This window comes from Poecilia reticulata, chromosome 16 (genome assembly GCF_904066995.2).
Source record: "Poecilia reticulata chromosome 16, P_reticulata-male-v2, whole genome shotgun sequence".
Classification (NCBI taxonomy): domain Eukaryota; kingdom Metazoa; phylum Chordata; class Actinopteri; order Cyprinodontiformes; family Poeciliidae; genus Poecilia; species Poecilia reticulata.
Genome location: NC_088845.1, coordinates 15,354,338 through 15,374,201, shown reverse-complemented (window position 1 = coordinate 15,374,201; position 19,864 = coordinate 15,354,338). Strand labels below are relative to the sequence as shown.

Sequence of the window (19,864 nt, the reverse complement as noted above, 5' to 3'; positions counted from 1 at the left end):
GGACTGGGACTAATTGTATCCCTGTTTTTCTTTTTTTTTCTTTATTTCATATTTTCACTGTATTCATGTTTTGCCACTCTAGCTGCTGCTACAAGACCAGCACAAGTTAATCAGAATTGTGAAGAGAAATGTAAATAATGCTGAAAACCTTTTGGGAGTTTGCACATCAAGAAACTGAAATTTAATTGTCTGCAAAATAGCTCCGTTTCAGTTGGATTGGATACAGAACGTTTTGAATATCACTTTTCAATCTTGTCTCAAATGTTCACCTGTTTTCAGGACTGCAGATTGACTTTGGCTAGGCACTGTGACAGCTAACACTGTGACAGTGTTTGATCTCTACCTTTCTATTGTAGCTCCAACTGTATTTAGGTCAGGTTTTTTCTAGGACTGTACTGTACTTGGCTACATCCATTTTCCTGTTATTTTGATCAACTCCCCTATTCCTGCTGAAGAAATGCATCCCTGCAGCATGATGCTGCCACCACCATGTATTACAGTAAGAACTGAGTTGACAGGTTGATATGTAGTGTTAGTTTTCCTCCAACTTGATTGTTAAATGTTCTGCTTTGTGGGATTGTAATAGAATGAGGAACCTCAATTTTCCTCATATTCTTCATAAATTGATATTCTATGATTTTTCACTCTGCATGTGTGTTTTGTTTTTTTTTTGTTCTCAGTGTTCTCGTTCCTGTGGAAAAGGCCTACAGGTGAGAGAGGTTCGCTGTCTAACACCAGACAAAGAGCACAGCCTAGCATGCGATCCCAGCACCAAACCTGAGCAGGAACAGATCTGCAACACCATTCCTTGCGGCCCGCAAGTTGCGGGTGAGTGACTCATACAGTCATGCGTCTTCTGCTCTTTATCCGCTCTAGTCTGTCCCTAATCCTCTCTGTTTGCAGATAAAAACTGTCGGGACAGGCGTGATAATTGCCTGATGGTGGTGCAAGCCAGAATGTGCGTCTACTCCTACTACAAGATGGCGTGCTGCGCCTCCTGCACACAGAGCGCCCTGCGTGCCAAGAGGCACTGAGCAGCCAGGTCACAGGAGGAGGGGGGTAAAGGTCAAGACGACCGATCACCCCTGAAGGATGAGTCTGCAGGAATGGACAGTCCAGAGTTGACGTGGCATTCACACAACAGTTAGCTATTTCCTCCTGACTTTTTCAGGTAAAACACTGTGAAAACAGATGATTCCTTCTGCTAGTACTCAGTCACATGTGACAAACTGTGACCTTCTTCTACCTGCAGTAAATGATGCACTGTTGGTGCTTGCTGTAATTTACACTCATTTCTGTGACTGTCAGGTTGTAGTGGAACAGTCTCACTGAGGACATAGACGCTTCAGCAGCTAACTCTGCCTTTTTTAACATCCTTCCCAATTCACGACATGGCAAATGTAAATAAAATATGATATTATTATTGGATTCAGAATCTTGTGCTGCAGTATAAGTGCAGTAGATCTGTTAGAGTAGCAGCTATGAAACTGCTTCCCACAAAGCTAGAAGGATTTTACTTTACATGTTGAAGCTCTGTTTTCCTGTTTGCCAAAAAATGCTTCTTAAAGTGTCCTTCTATTCAGTACTTGGACAGTTCGAACCAAAGGGGTGGGGTAAGCATGACAGTAAGTGACCAAATACAAGGCAATGGAAAGAAGGATGGGAGTCTCCATATATATGATGGATAATTCACACAGATGTCATGACAGAACAGGTTCTTGGTTTTTTTTGTTTACTCTGACATATCTTGACGTTTTCCCTGATTAATAATTGAGTTGTCTTCTAATAATGTCTAAAACGCTTGAAATAAATCTGATCTAAATAATTTATATACTAAAATCCAAAAGGAACGATTCCCCTCAACATGCTTTACTTAAATTGTGAGTTTTTCTGCTTCCAAAAGGAACCCAATGACTTTCAAAAGCAGGGACTGGCGCCACCTTTATGTGAGGACTGATGATTGCAGTTCATTTATTTTCTTTTTTTTTTTAAACAAATCTAAAGATCTGTCAAGAACTTTAATTATTCATATCAAGTCTGATGAAAGGACTTATCTAACATTTGCTTATTCCACTTATTTGTATTTTATATTTCCAAACAATGACCTCGTCTGAGCTACATCAGCAACAACAGAAGAAAAAATAAGTAACTTCTTAAGACATCTGGGCAGAATGTGTTCTACAACATAAATCACTCCACACAGATTAATTGAGTTACTTTATAAAGTAAGCAGAAAACTCTTTCTGACAGCATCAAATACACTTTTTGTTTTTGTTTTTGTTTTTTTTGGACTATGAGCTCTGGAGGGCCTTGCAACAACTTCGTACCTTCTGAACTTTTTTTTTACATTACAACCAGAAATATCAAAGCATTTTACCAGGATTTGATGTGTTAGGCCAAGCAGGACATAATTGTGAAATAGTATCTCTGACCAGGTTCCACCTTTTTGTTAAAGGAATGCATGGCTACAGCATAATCCTTCCACTGCCATGCTTCACAATGAGGAAGGGATGTTCAAGGATGTACATTGTTAGTTTTTCTCCAATGCTTATACTTTTATGACCTCACCTTGCTTTAAAAATCTCCTTCTAGCTTTATCTTTGACCTGTCTCCATGACGCAGTTTATTTACTATTGTTCTCTACTGAACCTCTGATAACTTCACAGAACAGCTGGATTTAAATTAAATTAAATGAAATTACTTCTGAATTGTTTTCTAAAATGAGTTTTAAGGAAATCAAAGTAAAGAGGTTTTCAGATTTTTATTTCTAAAGGAAATTTATTCCCTCCATGTCACAATTATGTACCACTCTGTGTTGGTCTATCACACAAAATCTCAATAAAAATGACTGTGGCCTTATTTGTAATGTGACAAAACTCTGCAAGTTGCTGTATGATATAAAAATGTATGATATTATACAACTCTGTAAACCTCTGCGTCTCATCATCTTCTTTGGAGAAGATGATGAAGTCAGAGTCTCAGTGAGGCTGAAAAAGCTGCTTTCTTTCATGCAATAGTCTTTTAATCACTCTCACTATATGATATGGATCAAATGCTTTTTTATGCTTTCCAATATTTTGCACATCAAAGTTGCAAACTCTGTATATAAGTGTGAGTACTGTTTGACCTTCTTTCCCTTTCCTTTACCTCCCACGCCTCCCAACGTGACACAAACTCACGCTCCGTCAAACAAGAGGAATCTGTATATTTGTCAGATATGTTTTAATGTCTGTAATTATTTTTAAACATTTACCCTTTAATGTTAGTTATCTGGCGTGCCGTTGCACTCCTCATATACCCATATCTAACAAATAAATGACATAATGGTGTGCCTCAATGATGACTGAGTTGGGTGTATGCGCGCACGTGTGTGTGTGTGTGTGTGTGTGTGTGTGTGTGTGTGTGTGTGTGTGTGTGTGTGTGTGTGTGTGTGTGTGTGTGTGTGTGTGTGTGTGTGTGTGTGTGTGTGTGTGTGTGTACGGCTGTGGCTTTGAATGTGTTATTCTTGCCTTTAATCCCTTGTAGTATAAATTACATTTTATATATGTACAACCACAAAAAAAGATAGTTATTTATCTATGATCTGAAGAAAGTATAATTTATTTTCTGTCCTAAGGAGCTGTAGGATTTTTTTTTTTTCTGCTTACATCAGAGTTTTTCGGGATGTTTTTATTGCTATACAGACATTTTTTATCATTCAAAATCATAAAACAGTGTGGGAAATGTATATGTCGAAGTTTCATTTTAAATAAAACTGATATAACAGAAAAATAAAGAGGTGTGTGTGACAATTATTTTTGTGCCGTGAAGGAGGAGTACCTCGTTTGTCCAAATGGTGGCACCATTGAGTCTGTAAATGACTCCTTTTTCGTCTATAGACTGGTTGCTTATTTTCAATATTCTACTAAAATTGTTAAATGTACAAAAATATATTATCTATAAACTTTCAAACAACTTTCCTGTTTCTCTTTCCCTGCTCTCAGTTGAGAAGAAAAACACATTTTGCTTTGATGAAAGTTATTTTGCAAATGTTTGTACCTCGAATTCCTTTATATTGCAAAAATCAAATGGCATATTAATTATGCAAAAGTTGCTCTATATTTTTTTGTTGAAAAAAGCATTTAAAATAAATACCTTAAAATATAAATTCTTGAACGCTCCTGTAAAAAATATTCACCCCATTGCAAATTGTTCCTGTTTTTTACTTTTTAAATTATACTTAAATATTTCAGATAAATTAGACTAGTTTTAAAATCAAAAAGAAATGTTGCCCCACTCTTCTTTGCAGAATCAATTTAATCCAGAAACTTTGGAGGGTTTTCAAGCGTTAACAGCAAATTGGATTTCATATCACAGGATCTCAAATATAAAACCGGCCCTTCCAAACCCTTTATTTTTTGGATTGTTGTCCTCCTGCATAACCCAAGTGCAACTGAGCATAAGTTTGTCAATGCTCCTTCAGAGAGCAGGATCAATTCTTTCATTAATTGCTGAAAGCAGTAAAGTAGCTCTGTACCATCACACTGCCACCACCGTGTCTGGCAGCTTCACCTAATGCACACAGAGGTGCAAACACAATATTTTACCAATATTGCTGGGGATTGTCAAGTTACTTTATGGCAAATGTGAAGCAAACAAAGACATAAAAGTAGGAGATCTTTTAGCCTCCTCTATGCAGTCTTAAGGGTTATTTTTAAGGGATTTTTTTTATTATTATTTTTCGCATCTGTAATCAGTCCTAAGTTTATATTTTTCCTTACAGGGTAAGAAATGCTCTGAATACTCTTTCCTCTTAATTGTGTACATAATTTTGGATTTTTGACTGATATTAAAACTCATTTGATAATCAAGTCAAAATACAAATAAACTTTGTAAAGGAGCAGATTATTTGCATGACTTTTTATTATAATTAAATTGTTTTCAACATGCCACAGATTTTACAATTCATTTAAGCATACAAATAATTTCTGGTTATAATTTTTTTCCCATAAATCTCCTGCAGGACTCTTGGTTAGTTTTAAATCCTGCAGTCTGAATACTGGCAAAAGAAAAAAATAAAAAGAAGAAGAAGCTGCTTTTCGTTTTCCTCCCCTGTCTTCGTGTCACAGACTTGCGTGAGTTGTCATTTCCTGTTTCTCATCATGCAGGGAGGCTTAACAGGTTTGGTTGCGTGCAGCCTGCTGCCGGTGCAAGCCGCCGCAGTCCTCTAGGCTCAGCAGGCGTACAGCACCCTGCCCTGCTGGGCGATGGGTTCATGGGAACCCCCTTGTGATGGGATTTATACATGAAAGGCTGCATGTGTAGAGTTAGGGCTGAATGTTGGAGGACAGAGGCTCACAGAGGGAAGGAGGGGAGGCCAGCAGATGGTGACCTTTAGCAATACATTAACATGAACCTAGTGAACCCTCCCTCTCTCTGTTTTGCTCTCTCTCTCTCTCTCTGTTTCTGTTTCCACTTTGGGTGCACACACACATCGAAGATAGGAAAGCTGGATGTGCTGTTGGTTGTTTTCTGAAAAAGCTGAGTTGTAAGCTTCAAGAAACTGAAATAGGGAATGTTTCAAATTGCAGATTTTTTAGGTTCTAGAGTAAAGGTTTTTTTTTTAAATTTGACTATTATAAAAACCTTTGTATAAAAAATAAATGAATAGAAAATGATGGGATCAAATTTGAATTTTTGAGTATTTGTGAGTAATGCATATAGTTGTCCTGTTTATACTTGTTTTATTAATAAATATTTTATACGTTTATCATTATTTCAAAGTTTTACATACATTTTGTAAATATTTTGTAGATTTGAACTGTAACACTGTAACACTTTGAGAAAATGCAGGAACAGAGGTTGAATTACATGTATATAATTCAGAGCATTTTGACTCTTGCAATGTTATTCTGCATTCAGTTTTCTTTGTACTTTATTGTGTATGATGCAGATCATTCACTCTTTCAGTGTTCATAACATCCATCTGCACCTTTATCTGTTTATTGGCTTTACTATCAACAAACAGATTTAATTGGAATCATTGCAAAGGTTTAGCAGAGTTGTCATTATTAAGAAACAGCATCATTGAAGTCTCAATTAGAATAATTCCTTATCTTGAAGGATGGCTGGCAAGCCTGCAGTACATAAAGCACTGCTATAGCTCAATGTCTGCTTCTTTTTTTTTTTTTTTTCCAAAGTGCAGCGCGTAAAGTAGGCCAACTCCGTCCCCGAGCTATCTCTCTACCCTCTGTCACACTCTTCTCTCAGTGAGGGTGTGAACGTGATTTCGGGGCCCGGGCGTGAACAGCTGTGGAGCAGTCGTGACTGCGTGATCGTTGTCGGCGGCGCGCCGAAGCGGCGTTTCAGCACCAAGGCCAGGGCTCGCGGCGAGAACAATAGGCGGCTCGCGCACCGTGTTGCCCAGGGACCGTCCTCTAAGTTTATCCCAGCAAATAGCCGCTAAAATCTGAGCGAATGAAAAAAAATCTTTAAAATGTTACAAATATAGAAAGTACATGCGGCATTACTACAGTAAATCAAATAATAATTTTAAAAAATTCAAGTTTGACATGGATTCACTATCTACAGTGTTATAGTTCAAGTAAACATCTGTTGATGGTCTCAAAAAAATTAAATAAGATCATTAAAGAAAATTGAGGAAAAAGCATTGAGAGGACTGTAAAACAAAGGTAATTTAAGAGTAAGTACTTCATCTGTCTTCAAGGCACTCTGCCCTGCATATTTTAGGTCAGCGGTCTCAAACTACATTCTTTAAGGGTCAGATTCCTTCATCTTTTAGATGTCTCCCTTGGCCTAAATACTTTAATTAAATGTTGAAACTGCCTCAGGAGAATGCAGTGAAGTTTTGCTAATGAGCTAATGTGGAGCAAGTGTGCCAAAGCAGAGAAACATATAAAAGTCACAAGACGCCATCCTTTCAGGGTTGGAGTTTGAGACCCCTGTTTTAGGCGCTACACTGATTTACCACACCTGATTCAGATGATTGTAGTTCAGCAAAAAACTCTGGACAACTGGAGATACGCCTCTCCTGAATCAGATATGTTAGAAGTATCTTTCCTAGATTTAGAAGAAGGACTGGACTTTAGCTAATATTATGTTCAAATAGTTTAACTAATATGGTACACTTAAATACCACTCTGCATTTCAAAAATCCAAATAATTGCTTTTTCTTTATTTCTCCTGTAAGGTTAAAATCAATAACCATTTAAACACTAGTATGATGTAAGCAAATTACAAGTTAAGCTAATGATAATAGGTATCTTTCACAGCTTTTCTAATGATAAAGCATCTGGTGTTGATGTAATGATGTAGGGGGATCCCCAAAATAAAAATCTGATAAGGCCCCGAAAAGGCTCGGACCAGCCCTGTGATTTACCAACAAGATATTCAACATCTCTAATTCCCGCGTGTTTTCGTGTTTTCAACGTGAACATGTTTGTTGACGGTCCCTTGATGTTACGTCACAAGCAAGCCATGAAGGGGGAGGGGCCTAGAGAGAGCGGAGGGACACCCGCATCAGTAGGACGTGAGAAGATACACAACGGTTGGACAGAAAATAAGCTCGAGGTAACTGTCCGCTCATTACGGTGGGAACAATACCGTCACGGCTGAAAGAGGTCGTAACGAGAGGCCAGCCAAGTTCAAACAATCGTGAGTTAGTTTAAATTTTAAAAAGCCAGTTCGGTTGCAAAACAGGAATTAAAAGTGATAACCATATCTGGCGTCGTCCACTTTTTGGTGACATTTTCACTCCGTCAGCGCCTGTGAGAAGCTGTCAGCTGCCAGGACTTTCCTCCTTCTCCTCCAGGAGCACATTTTGTATTGTTTTTGTTTGTTTACTTATTTATTTATTTATTTATTTTTAAAAACACACACACACACGTAAACAGTCGAGCCAGTTGTAGTAGTATCTGTATACGCCGAGGAGGAGAAGAAGGAGGAGGGAGATCGCGGCTGGGCACAAAGAGCGGTGAGCACCCAGAGAGAGGAGGCTGGCGGACGGGACGGAGCGGAGCGGAGCGGCGAGGACAACAACGGGGACCCGACCGAGAGCATCTTTCTGTTCTACGCGGGCTCCATGAGTGATTTTAAATAGCGGTAAGCGCTTCATGTGTGTAGTCCTTACGTTTCCATGTGTTGTTTTGTGCTGGGGTCTGTATGTATATGCGTGTGTACATTGAGAGGGGATCGGACAAAGAGCAGCGGAGCCCCATGACATCCGTGTGTGTGCACTAACCTACAGCTGCCTAAACAAAGAAACTGCTCCAGTGCAATGATTTCCATCCATTCTCATTCTGTTTCTCTGTTTTTCCGTCAACAGGAATCCCCAACGCCGTTTATCGACCAAAAAGGTAATTTTCCCCCCTTACAGATATTTTCTTTTATATATATTTAATTGGAGGGAAAGGTGCCATTATTGTTTTGTTGATTGGCTAATTAACATTTGCATAATTGTTTTCCCAGAAGGTACTGGAGCCCTTTGTCATCAAACAGGGCAATAAATACTCAAAATGACTGCTCAGATGCTTTTATTTTTTTGGTAATTGGGGAGCAGATTTACATCTTTACTAAAATTATGCATTTTTACCAACAAATATGTTCATAGAAAACATAATTATGCTATTTTAAATACAATAAATGGCTTATTAAAAACATTGTAATAAATGTTAGTTTTGCAGCTTTTTTTTTTTTTTTGCTTTTTTACAAAAAATCTAGATTTCTAAATAAAAATTTTTAAAATGTTTTTCTCTTCCTTTTCAATCAGGACTTGTCCAGCAACAGCTGGTCCTCTCCAGAAATACCTGCTCCTGATCTGTTCACCCCCCCCTCCCCACCACCACCACCACCCTCTGGTCCTGCAGCCATCACCTCCACTTTGTACCAATGAAGGAGGCCGACGCCATCAAGTTGTTCGTGGGGCAGATTCCTCGGAATCTGGAGGAGAAGGACCTCAAGCCCATTTTTGAGCAATTTGGCAAGATCTACGAACTGACCGTGATTAAGGATAAATACACCGGGATGCACAAAGGTAGGTCTCACCCACTTACTGTAAACAGTAAGCAGAGAGACAGACAAAATGACACGAGTAAGAAAGAAACAGGGGGGATGGATAAGCAGTGCTGAATAGATAGACAGTGTGACAGTGAGGGAGTTGGATGGGTGGATTTTTCTGAGGCAGCTGTCAGATGTATCCATGGAAACTGTCACAGCACCTCGTGGATTTGTCTCCTGTTGTTGCCGCGGTGTGAGAGCATGAAGACAGTCAGGAAACCTCACTTAATGCACAGACTTACGGTTGGAAAGTTATCGTAAAATTTTGTCATTATCGTGGAAACAACAGTTACGTTAGAAATTCATAGATATTGTGACATCGTTAAACTCTAATTGATGAAGTCTGCAAACCCTAAAAACTGGCAGGATGGTTGAGATTAATAGTTCTGCCGTTTTCCTGAATAGGAGGATAATTTAAAAGAATACATTTTTAAATATGATTTGAGGCAATTATCATGTTGTGTTTAGTTGTGGAATTGACGTATGAATTTTGAAAACCATTTTATCATCACTTTTATTGTAATCACAACAAATGCCTCAAATAATTGTGATCCCTACATGGAGCTATTCTGAATTAACTGGACATGGCTACTTGAGATGCACTGATCTGTCTTTTCTTAGCCAACACCAATTTAACATTTTCTTTAAGGTTTGACGTTCAGATTTAAATCTTTGGTTAATTTATGTTTGTTCTTTTATAAGAACTAGAACATAAAGAGAATACCAATTTCTCTTCAAGAAAATATTCTATATAGCCTGACTGCTTCTAGCGGTCATTAATTAATATAAAATATAGTTTAGCAGCAGGGGCAACTTCCTAAGGCCAGTCACTGCAAAACTGAATTATGCTGTTTTAAAAGAGACATGAATTTGACTCGACTTTTTAACATGATTTAATATCCTACTAGTGATTAACGCAGTAACATTATTAACTGAAGTCATCAGTCTCCCTTTGTATTCTCGAGAGATTTAGTGTAGAGTGCTGGCATTTCCAAATCCAGCACGTTCATGACAGATAGAGGCTGGAATCTCAGAGCAACTTTCCTATAATTTTTGCAGCATTCGTTTTATCTGCTGAAGTCGTCCTTTGAAAATCCAACGAAACATAGTCAAAGGTGGGTCAAAGTTACATTCCATTCTGGTCCTTTTTGTGCCCTCTAAAGTCAAGTATTAATCGACCTCAAAAAATAATGGTAAAGAAGCGAAATAGCCTGCACCTGCCAAAATCTAGCTTGCTTCATAAATGACACAGTTTCCTTTGAAATGGCTTCTACTGTTTTTTTTTCTTGTTCTTACCTTATTTTTAAACACCTCTCTGATATTAAAAATAGCTAACTTTGAGCCGTCTTCTCGCAGTAACAACTTCCACACTGAAGAGTGTTAGCGTAGATCTGGTACCACTTAAATTGAGCGCACGTACTGATCAAAAAAGATTTAAAGATTTAAAGTTGAAGGATTCTGGCCCTTATTTATGAGTTTCCAACCGGTCAGTCACTGGTTAGGCTAAAAAAAAAATAAAAAATCTGCCAATTCCAACCATCAGCCAATTTCTCGTAGCATCTCTATATAATGCCATCTCTCTCACACACACAAATACACAGCCTTGCACAAATGGTGACCAGGGGTTCTTTCAGTTACATGAACCAGATTAGGCTGTGTGCTCCAATCAGTGTAATGGGACTGTAAGCCTGGGTGACACAAGGGAAAGAATTTGTTGTTTCGAGAATCCCCACAGCCACAGTAAGCCCCTCTTAAAAGCAATGAGATGGACGAGAAGATTCATGTGTGTCTTTGTGTGTGCGTGGCACGCGTGCCAGTGCATCTTAGTTATTCTATTTTTCGTCTTCTCTTGTTTTGTTGAGTCACAATGAATTCACACAGATTCACTGTGTGAATTAAACTCTTTAATCTGATTCTATGTAAGTCCGTGTGAGATGTCACAGCGGATGCTAACCTGCTGCTAATCTTGTTGTCTGACGTGCTGGTGACAGGTGTAGTAAACAGCTCTGCCCAGCCAGCTCTACTACTCACCCCCCTGCCCCACACTCAGACACAGGTACAGCATATAGGAGCGCAGACGAGTGATGGCAAACTCTGCATAGTGGTTGATTAAGGGCAGGACACTGGCACAGCTACACACACGTCTGTGCTGTTGTCATGTGCTCTGACTCGTGCCGTGGAGTCCTTACAAAAATATCCTCATTATTAAGCTGTACGTTTACTTTTTTTATTATCTTGCAAAATATTGATGAGTCAGAAAGTTCAACCAGTTAAGCCTGTCACAATAAGCAATAAACCAATTAGTCACATGATAAATCAAGCTTTATTATTTCCATTTGCACAATTGTTTGTTTTTCACATATCTCTCTCTCTCTCTCTCTTTTTCTTCTTTTCTATAAAACACTGGATGACAAACAGCTTCAGTCTAATGCAATGGTCTCAACTAGCCCATTGTTTTGAATGGCAGTTTCATTTATTTATTTCTTGTTCCAGGTTTTTTGTTGACTTATTTTGGATATTTAAAATCTCTTCCAGTTCCAGTTTTAAACATTTGTTAGAAATTAAAGTTTTTTTTTTATCTTTGAGAGGGCAAGCTTGGATTATTATGTCATTACCATTATATTTCTGTAACATGGCCTCAAAACAACATTATTGTTTATCTTAATGACTCATGGTTTAATTTATCCCATAAAGTGATGTGCCTAGCAATAGTAAAAGAAAAATATAAATTGTTTGCTGGAGGATGATGCAGAAAAAGACCCATTTACTGACCTTTTGTACCAATACCCCTGCTCCCCCTCCCGCCCTTCGCCCTCTTTTTCCCTCTGTTTGCCTCCTTCTTTCTGACAGGATGCGCGTTTCTGACGTACTGCGCACGAGAGTCGGCCCTGAAAGCCCAGAGCGCTCTCCACGAGCAGAAAACACTACCAGGGGTACGTGCTCAAAAACAAACAGCCATAAACACACACTTCCCATGGCACTAGGCACCGCTTACTTATGCAACAATACACACAACCTTGCATATATGTATTAGAGATCCCATCCCCTCACCTAAATACATAGACATTTAGCGTGCGGGTAAATACACACTTCAGTGTGTGTGTGTGTGTGTGTGTGAGAGTGTGTGTGTGTGTGTGTGTGTGTGTGTGTGCGTGTGTGTGTGTGTGTGTGTGTGTGCGTGCGTGCGTGTGTACGTGTGTGTGTCTGTGTGTGTGTGTGTTTGGAGGTTCTGCTCCCATTAGTAACACAGTGACATAACCCAGCAGCCGGCAGGCGTCTTACTGCTAAGGACAAACACTCCCCCTCCCGCTGGAGACATATAGGGTCCTCCGTGAGCATTATCATCTCCATTTCTCTATCTTTCGCTGTCACTCCATCTCACCGTCGTTCCCTCCGTCAGCCTCCGGTGATAGCTGCCATCTAGAGAGTGTGTGTAATTAATGTGACCATTCCCCTTTGTCTCATCCCAGGCTCCCTACAGTCTCTCTGCTGAGGGATTGTGAGCAATGACTGTGCAGGGGTAGGACACTGTTCATTATGGAGGGGGCACTGTGCAAGAAGAGCGTCTGTCTCATAGGCTGCAGCTCTCTATCTTTAGCTTTTCCCTTCTTTTTTTCTTTTCTTCCTCTGACCTGATTTCCAGGTGTCTTGTTTGGGATATTTAGATCAGGCATTTTGTGGCTGGTATAATTACATGTGTATTTGATGTGTGACTGATTCCAATATTTTATTTTCTGAACTGCAAGACATAAGAGATCAAAAATGTTGAATACGTCAGAAAAAAAAGAAATAATTAATACGTTTTCCGGGTTTGTAGACTCAAAATAGAGAAACACTGAGTTTTGATACATTTCATGAATTGGGAGTACAGCATATGATTTATGCTATATATAAACAACAATTTATTTGACAGATCAAAGGAACAATAACCTATGTCAACGTCTTGACAATTTACTGATTCATCTTTATTGGAAATACTTCCTAACTCTACCTTTTTGCACAAAGGATTATAAGCAAAATTGACTGCTAGAGGGCGAGATATAAAAATGCAAGTCACTTAGGAACAAAATGCTACTTTCTGCCTTATCTTAGTTCGGATTCGCAGCAATTACAACAGAATAGTCAGTGTGCCTCAGCCGTTACTGCAAGTCTCTCCATCTCATTTTCTCTGTGTTGCCTTGCAGCCGATCACAGTTTCAGTTCCTGCACCTTCTCCGCAAGCTGGAGTGTTGATAAGATCTATGTGAGAAAATAGTTGACAGAGAGCCTGAAGAGAAAACGTGGGGGGAAGGGAAATGTTCTTACACATATGAGCACAAATCCCTGCATGCATACATATTTAGCACCATCATGCATGCTCTTTCATGTAGCTGGAGAACACGTATACACTCACCTGTACTAGCAGCGTGTTCATAATGACATTAATCCAATTAGAGGCTGCTAAGACGTTTGACCTCTCTGCATTTAGAACACCTCTCTGCAGTCTGTTGTTCAGTTCTCATTTTCTCCCATGCCGCCCTTTGTTTTTGGAGTTATCGTTTTGACTCTACTGTGTTTTATCTCATCCCTTTCTGCTTGTGACATCGGTACAATGTTGTATGGAGGCAAATTTCACAGATTGAAAGTTACAGCATATTTCCAGATAAACTGAAGGAATTGTTCTGAACACAAAGATGAATGATTTGCAGGGTGGTTACTTACTAAAGAGACTGAAGAGCCAGGATCAGACCCACTGCCTTTTGTGCTAAAAATGGGTGTGGCTATCATGTGTTGGATTTTTTTAGTAACCCTAAACTATTAATGAGAAAACCTTCTATTAAATGTCCTCAGTTTGTCCAACCTTTTGAGGTTTATCTGAAAATGATCGCATTCTATTTTCAAATCAGGTGCTTATAACAATGTGAAAATATATTTGACTAAGATACTATTTTGGCGCTGACAGCTCATCAAATAAATCTTACACAGTTTGCTTACTCAAACTATTCATATGTCATAGTTATTCGGTTATTTACATTTTGTTTTTCCTGACTGTTTCGGCTCAGTCGCAGTGTGACATTTCTTAAAGCTAGAATTTTATATAGATGCACCTTTCAGAGATTTGTGACCTATTTACGATTTTCATCTTTTATGCTTTTCTACCTCCTTTCTGAAACATGAATAATACTAAACGATGACTCTAAAATGATACTAATAATGATGAACTTCTTAGATTAGTAAAGGCATCTACACTGAAGAGTGGTATTAGCTCAACCTGGTTGCGCTTGAATATGATTATTCCTCTTAAGAAACTGATAATCACACGAGTCCAATCACTCGCTTTTTGTTTGTACATTCTTTCTTTGAAACATAGATTTTGAACTCTGTTTACCTTAACCTATTCTGAGGTTTTATTCTGCTTTAACTTTCCACCAAATGTGTCTTTTTTTTCCTCCTTCCTTGATCTCCTTGGCTCCACCTGCCCGCCTCTTCTGTTGCTTTCTCTGAGAGGATTTGGAAATGGCTTTCACTTTCTTTCACACTTCTGTATATTGTCCTATCCTTTTCTTTTCCTGTGACATGCTTTTCCTTTACTGTCCCCCAACCCTCAATATCCTTTCCCTCATTCCATTATATCTCCTTTTCCTTCTCTCAAATCCCCTCTGTCCCATGTTCAGCTCCTCCCCTCCTGTCTTCCAGTCTTCGTGCACCAGTAGGATATTACAGGATGTTCTCCCCACTTCCCCCAATCCATTCATTTCATGGTTCTCCTACTCACGTCCCTCCCCTTCCCTGCTGTCTTCTGCTCACATTTTTCCTCTCGCTGCACGCTCGCAGTTTCTGCTCAGATTCTCATTTCACAGACATTTATGGCAACCCTTCTTTAGTCGTCCGCTCTACACCAGTCTTGCTCAGTATTTCTCCTCTCCCCCACAGTTCGTCTAGCCCTCATCTCATTTCCCTTCCTCTTGATTAGTTGACCCCTTTGACCGTTTCCATCTCCTCCCCCTTTCTGCTCGTCCTCCCCTGCTCTGTTTGTACGGCTCTTAGATGAGTTTACTGCAAACTTTTCTCCATTCCCAGATTCAGCTTAAATCTGTGCAGCATCAGACTCATCATGAATGTTTAATGGAAGAGAAGCATCCCTCCTGTATAGATGTGTTTTTGTCTTGTACAGTAATCACAAAGCAATTAAAAGGTGCTTGATACAATGTTTTCCAGGTTAGCTATATAGATTAATTCATGTACAACATTTAAAGCGATGCATTAGAAAACAAAGAGGAATGCTCTGTCTCAGATTTCCTCGCTAGCCTCTGCAGAGCATGAGATTTTCCGATTGGAAACTGAGCGCAAATACAGAGGGATTGAGAGTGAGATGAACAGATGGCCTTATCAGGGAGTCCTGCGCCTTTTGTTTAGCTTGGACTCAGAAGGAGGAAAGAGGAAGCACATCATGGGAAGAGCAACAGTTACACAGTATTTGTTAAAGTAGTATAAGTTATTAAATGAAGCTATATTGTAGCTCGCAGATGTTTGGTTAGAAGTGGTCCAGAGTTTTCCTCTGGGAGGTGTTTACATAAGCTCACGCCAAGCCATTGACATTAATACTGGAGGCATAAAAGTTACTCCCAGGAATGTATCTTTGGCTTAATATGTTGATGTTTAATTTAAAACCATCAGCACATTGCCAGCGGCTCATCAAACCTCCCTAAAAGGAATGAGACATTATTATTATTATTATTATTATTATTATTATTATTATTATTATTATTATTATTATTATTATTATTTAATGTGACAATTGGTTGTTCATAAAATGTACCAGCATTTTCTGTCCGACAATCACAAGTGTACACATGGAAAGTTGACTCAGAGCTACTTGAACATTTGGAACTAACACTGTGTTTTTACAAAACAATTGTCTCATATCCACTGTTGAGTATGGGAATGGATCTCTTTCCAAAGGCCCTAGAAACCTTGAGTTGTCAATGGGCAAAAGCTACGTCTGGTTCAGGGCTTCAACTAACGATTATTAAAGTTATAGATAATTCTTTTGACTATTCTGACGATTAATCGATTAATTAGATTTTTTTTTAAATTGGCACAGTCTGCAGAATTTTTATTTATTCCTTTGTTATACAATATTAGAAATACATTAAAAGATACAAATAAACTAATAATACTTTTTAAAAATATTATTGGCTAAAAGGCAATAACTCCGAATTCATTTGGTGAATGCAGGATCATTTGTAACAAAAAACTAAAGTGCAGAGAAAAAAAACTTAACATCAACATGCTCAAACCCTTTCTGCTTTAGTTACCATCTGTATAGTGAATTGCTGGTCTATTGATAATTTTTTGGATTAACTCATTAATAATTGTAATTATTATTGTGTACATTTTGCAGTGTAATACATTTTTTGCTTTATAAGGAATTTGAACAGAGTGAAGTTCTGGGTTGAACACATTTACAGACAAAAGTGTTTTTCTTATCTCACCTACAAAATGAATATATGACACAGTTTTGGGTTCACTACTGCTCTAAATATATTGTTCTGCCCTAGTCCAATTTTTGTGCACTGTTAGTTTGAAGAGATGCTGGCAATATGCAAGGTCAGAGGTCAAGGTTTGGTGGAGGGGTGGGGGTCTGTTGCAGAGGCTGCTGTCAGAGCAGTAAAGCATTCCTTCCAGGCGATCATGATATCCGCCGTAAATATAAGGTCCTACATACTCTGCCGCAGTGCATTAGACGGAACGGCAACCACTGCTTTTCTGTTCTGTTTCACGTTTCTAAAACAGAAAAATGTCTTTAAAAGGATTTTATATATTTACTCATGTCAAAGACGGTCCAGAGCGTTGAGGCGTGAGATCTGTATATATGCAAAGCCGGTAGAAACAGGCTCAGCAAAGCAAATGAGGCCAAATGTGCCGTGTTTACTCAGAGGCGCTGAAAACAGTTTGAAACCATGTAGGAATCTCCCTCAGATTCGCAGTTTTGCTCCACCTTGTGTTGGCCTGTCACTTAAGATGCAGATATAGCTGCACAAAAAGTTAATATTCGTAAAACCAATTTATGAATATGTTTTGCAAGGCCGTTTGCTCACTTTGTCAAAAATATATGTTTAATCTGACTTGTCACCATTCAAATGGTTTTTTTAATACAGTATTGATTCATGAGAGACTCCTTATATCTCTGTCAATCCATCTATCCCTCTTTTTTTTCCTCCCTCCCGTCCTGGTTAGGTTTTAACCTCATATCTCCCTGCACTCTTTATCCCTCCATCCCTCCACGGCTTACTGTTGCTGTATTTCCCCACATATCTTTCCTCTTATCTGTTCTTTTGTTCTCTGCTGTTGATATCTCTCTTTCCCCATTTAATCTGCAGCCTCTTTGTGTTTATCTGTGCTTTCATCTTCTGTGCTACTTCACATACGACTGTTTCTACACACACACAAACGCGCGTATACACAGCGACACACGCACACATCTGTTTAATCACACTGGCATCCGCAGATCTGAGTGTAGGTGAAATTAAAGTGTGATAAGCAGCTTACCAGGTGTGTGTTGTCATGCTTTACTGCTCTCCAGGCAGCATTTTGCTCCCTGTTTTTTGATTAGAGCCAAAACGGCGCATGCACACACACCACACAATACACACCTTGTGTTTCCCATGACATTCTTGGTGCTTCTAAATGATTAAAAAGGCAGCAGTGCCAAAAGACAAGCAGTTAGCAATAAGTGATACAGCAGCGGATCAATACTCTTATTAAAAAATAATAACAGTTTGTAGTTTTTTCATATTGATTGAACACATACAGGCCCGATGGCGCGCTGGAGCCGATAAATTGAATTACCGTAGTCTCACTGTTACAGCTGTAAACATGACGGGAGCTGTTTTATTCTCCCTTTATTGAGCTTGTGTCCTCTCCGAAGGAGGACGCATGAATTTATGCATGTCCCTGGCCAAAAAGGCCGAACTTTTTATGCATGCAGCATGAACAGGGGGGCAGAAACGGCAGCTCAGAGTTACTGTTGCTCCTTCTTTCACTTCTGTTACATCACCTTGAGAAAATGTAATTACTAGCTGTAGCTCTTAGTATTGGTGTATTTTCTGTGCTCTAAGCCTACGACAATAGGCGGCACGTTTGCATGTGTCCATCATCACGCATGTGTGATAAATGCTTATCAGATCCGCTTAGGGTTTGTTCGTGTGGTGTGTGATCAGTGTTTGAGTTTCTACGTGGAATCTGAGAAGCCTGCCAGACAATCTCCCTGTGGGGCAAAGCTATGATGAGCAATTATCCACTAGGGCGAGTTTGTAGGCTAATTTTGCATATTTATGTGGTCAGCAGCACTGTTTACTATTCCCCTTCGCTGCTTACTGCTGCATTTTCAATTTAGAGCAGACCCCAGTTTTCTTTCACTCTTTTCCTCTCTCTGTCTTTATATTCTCTCCATCTTTTCCTCCGCTGCCTCTATCTCTCTCCTCCTGATGGGGTTTGTGATGTGTATCGCTCCCCCCATCCCTCAGGCTGCTTCTCTATTTTTATCCTCACTGTGTGTGGGATGGGATGGCAGTAAAAGGACAGGTGTAGATTTGGCTCTGTGTGTGTGCGTGTGTGTGTGTGCGTGCGTGCGTGCGTGAGAGAGGTAGACAAGAGGAGGAGCCGAACCGAGGGGGGTTTGAAGTGTATTTGTGTAGGGTTGTGTTCATCTAAGACCAAAGGAGATTTAGCTTGTTTATTTAAGGCAAATGTCTGTCTGCGGTTGGGCTTAAATAGCAATGTGGACGTGCTTTCTATCAATCTTGTGTTTGAGGATATGCAGAACTCTATCACATTTTCTTACAAATGCACACTTCAGTTTATCTTATTGAGATTTTAGGTGATAAACCAGTACAAAGTAGCACATACAGTAAATGTCAAATGGAGTTAAAGGGAGACATGGTTTACAAATAAAATTCTTCACTGGAGTTGGGCATTTATCGTATTTCTTATTATTTATCGTAATACATTTCTTATTGTAAGAATTTTGAATTATCATTACGATAAATTCCAAATTATGGTGTTTAAATATCAAAATACAAGATATAACTCAAAGTATTCGTCTTTTATTAACCCGTTCCATTTTACAGTAAAAAAGGCCACTGACATGCAGTGCATTGTTAAAAAGCTGACTTAGGCACACCCATCCAATAAACCTGGCTAAATACAGGAAGCATTTTCAAATAAAACATGAGGCATGTCCTGATTTTTTGCTATAAATACATTTTAAAAAATGTATACCAAGAAAATGAAAACCTACTAACCTCAGAATGTAGGACTTTTTATATCTTTTTTCAGTTAAGCAAATGTTATGGGCACTTTTCAGATTTTCATTTGTTTCAAACATTTGTAAACCTTATATTACTTTCCTTCTATTCTGAATTTAGGTGCCACTTTGTGTTCGACTGTCACATAAAATCCTATTAAAATACATTGAATGTCAGGGATTTATCGTGACATGGATGGTTTAGCAGAACACTGTATGTGTGTGGGTCCATATGTGGGTACATTTATGCATGCAACATGCGGAGAGAAAGAACGCCTGCCTCATATTTCACCACAAAATTGAGGCAGAATCTAATCATAGCCTCATAAAAGCCTGACCCTGGAGAGAGCCTGCCTCTTTAAGGCCTCCGACACACACGCACACAGACGCTTGCAGATCAAGGTCAGTGATTATACCAGAAAATGGTCCAAATGAGCCAGCAAATAAGAAAACAGAAACACACACCTACAGGAAAAATTAAGTGATTAGCTGCTTTGATAATTATGTTTGTTTGGACACATG

At 39.0% G+C, this 19,864-nt stretch overlaps 2 protein-coding genes across 3 annotated transcripts in view; both read left to right on the top strand.

Annotated features, from left to right (window-relative positions):
• The window catches only part of adamtsl4 (ADAMTS-like 4), a 47,927-nt gene extending 44,152 nt beyond the window's left edge, over positions 1 to 3,775 (top strand). For both annotated transcript variants that reach the window (XM_008432736.3, XM_081597163.1), the window contains exons 16-17: positions 681 to 828; positions 904 to 3,775. In XM_008432736.3, the coding sequence (XP_008430958.1) occupies positions 681 to 828; positions 904 to 1,034 (279 nt within the window). In that variant the 3' untranslated portion in view covers positions 1,035 to 3,775. The remainder of the gene's footprint in view (positions 1 to 680; positions 829 to 903) is intronic.
• A 3,723-nt stretch (positions 3,776 to 7,498) lies between these two features.
• The window catches only part of celf3b (cugbp, Elav-like family member 3b), a 30,704-nt gene continuing 18,338 nt past the window's right edge, over positions 7,499 to 19,864 (top strand). The window contains exons 1-4 of the mRNA XM_081616834.1: positions 7,499 to 8,100; positions 8,324 to 8,354; positions 8,768 to 9,031; positions 11,905 to 11,987. Coding sequence (XP_081472960.1) covers positions 8,887 to 9,031; positions 11,905 to 11,987 — 228 coding nt within the window. The 5' untranslated portion in view covers positions 7,499 to 8,100; positions 8,324 to 8,354; positions 8,768 to 8,886. The remainder of the gene's footprint in view (positions 8,101 to 8,323; positions 8,355 to 8,767; positions 9,032 to 11,904; positions 11,988 to 19,864) is intronic.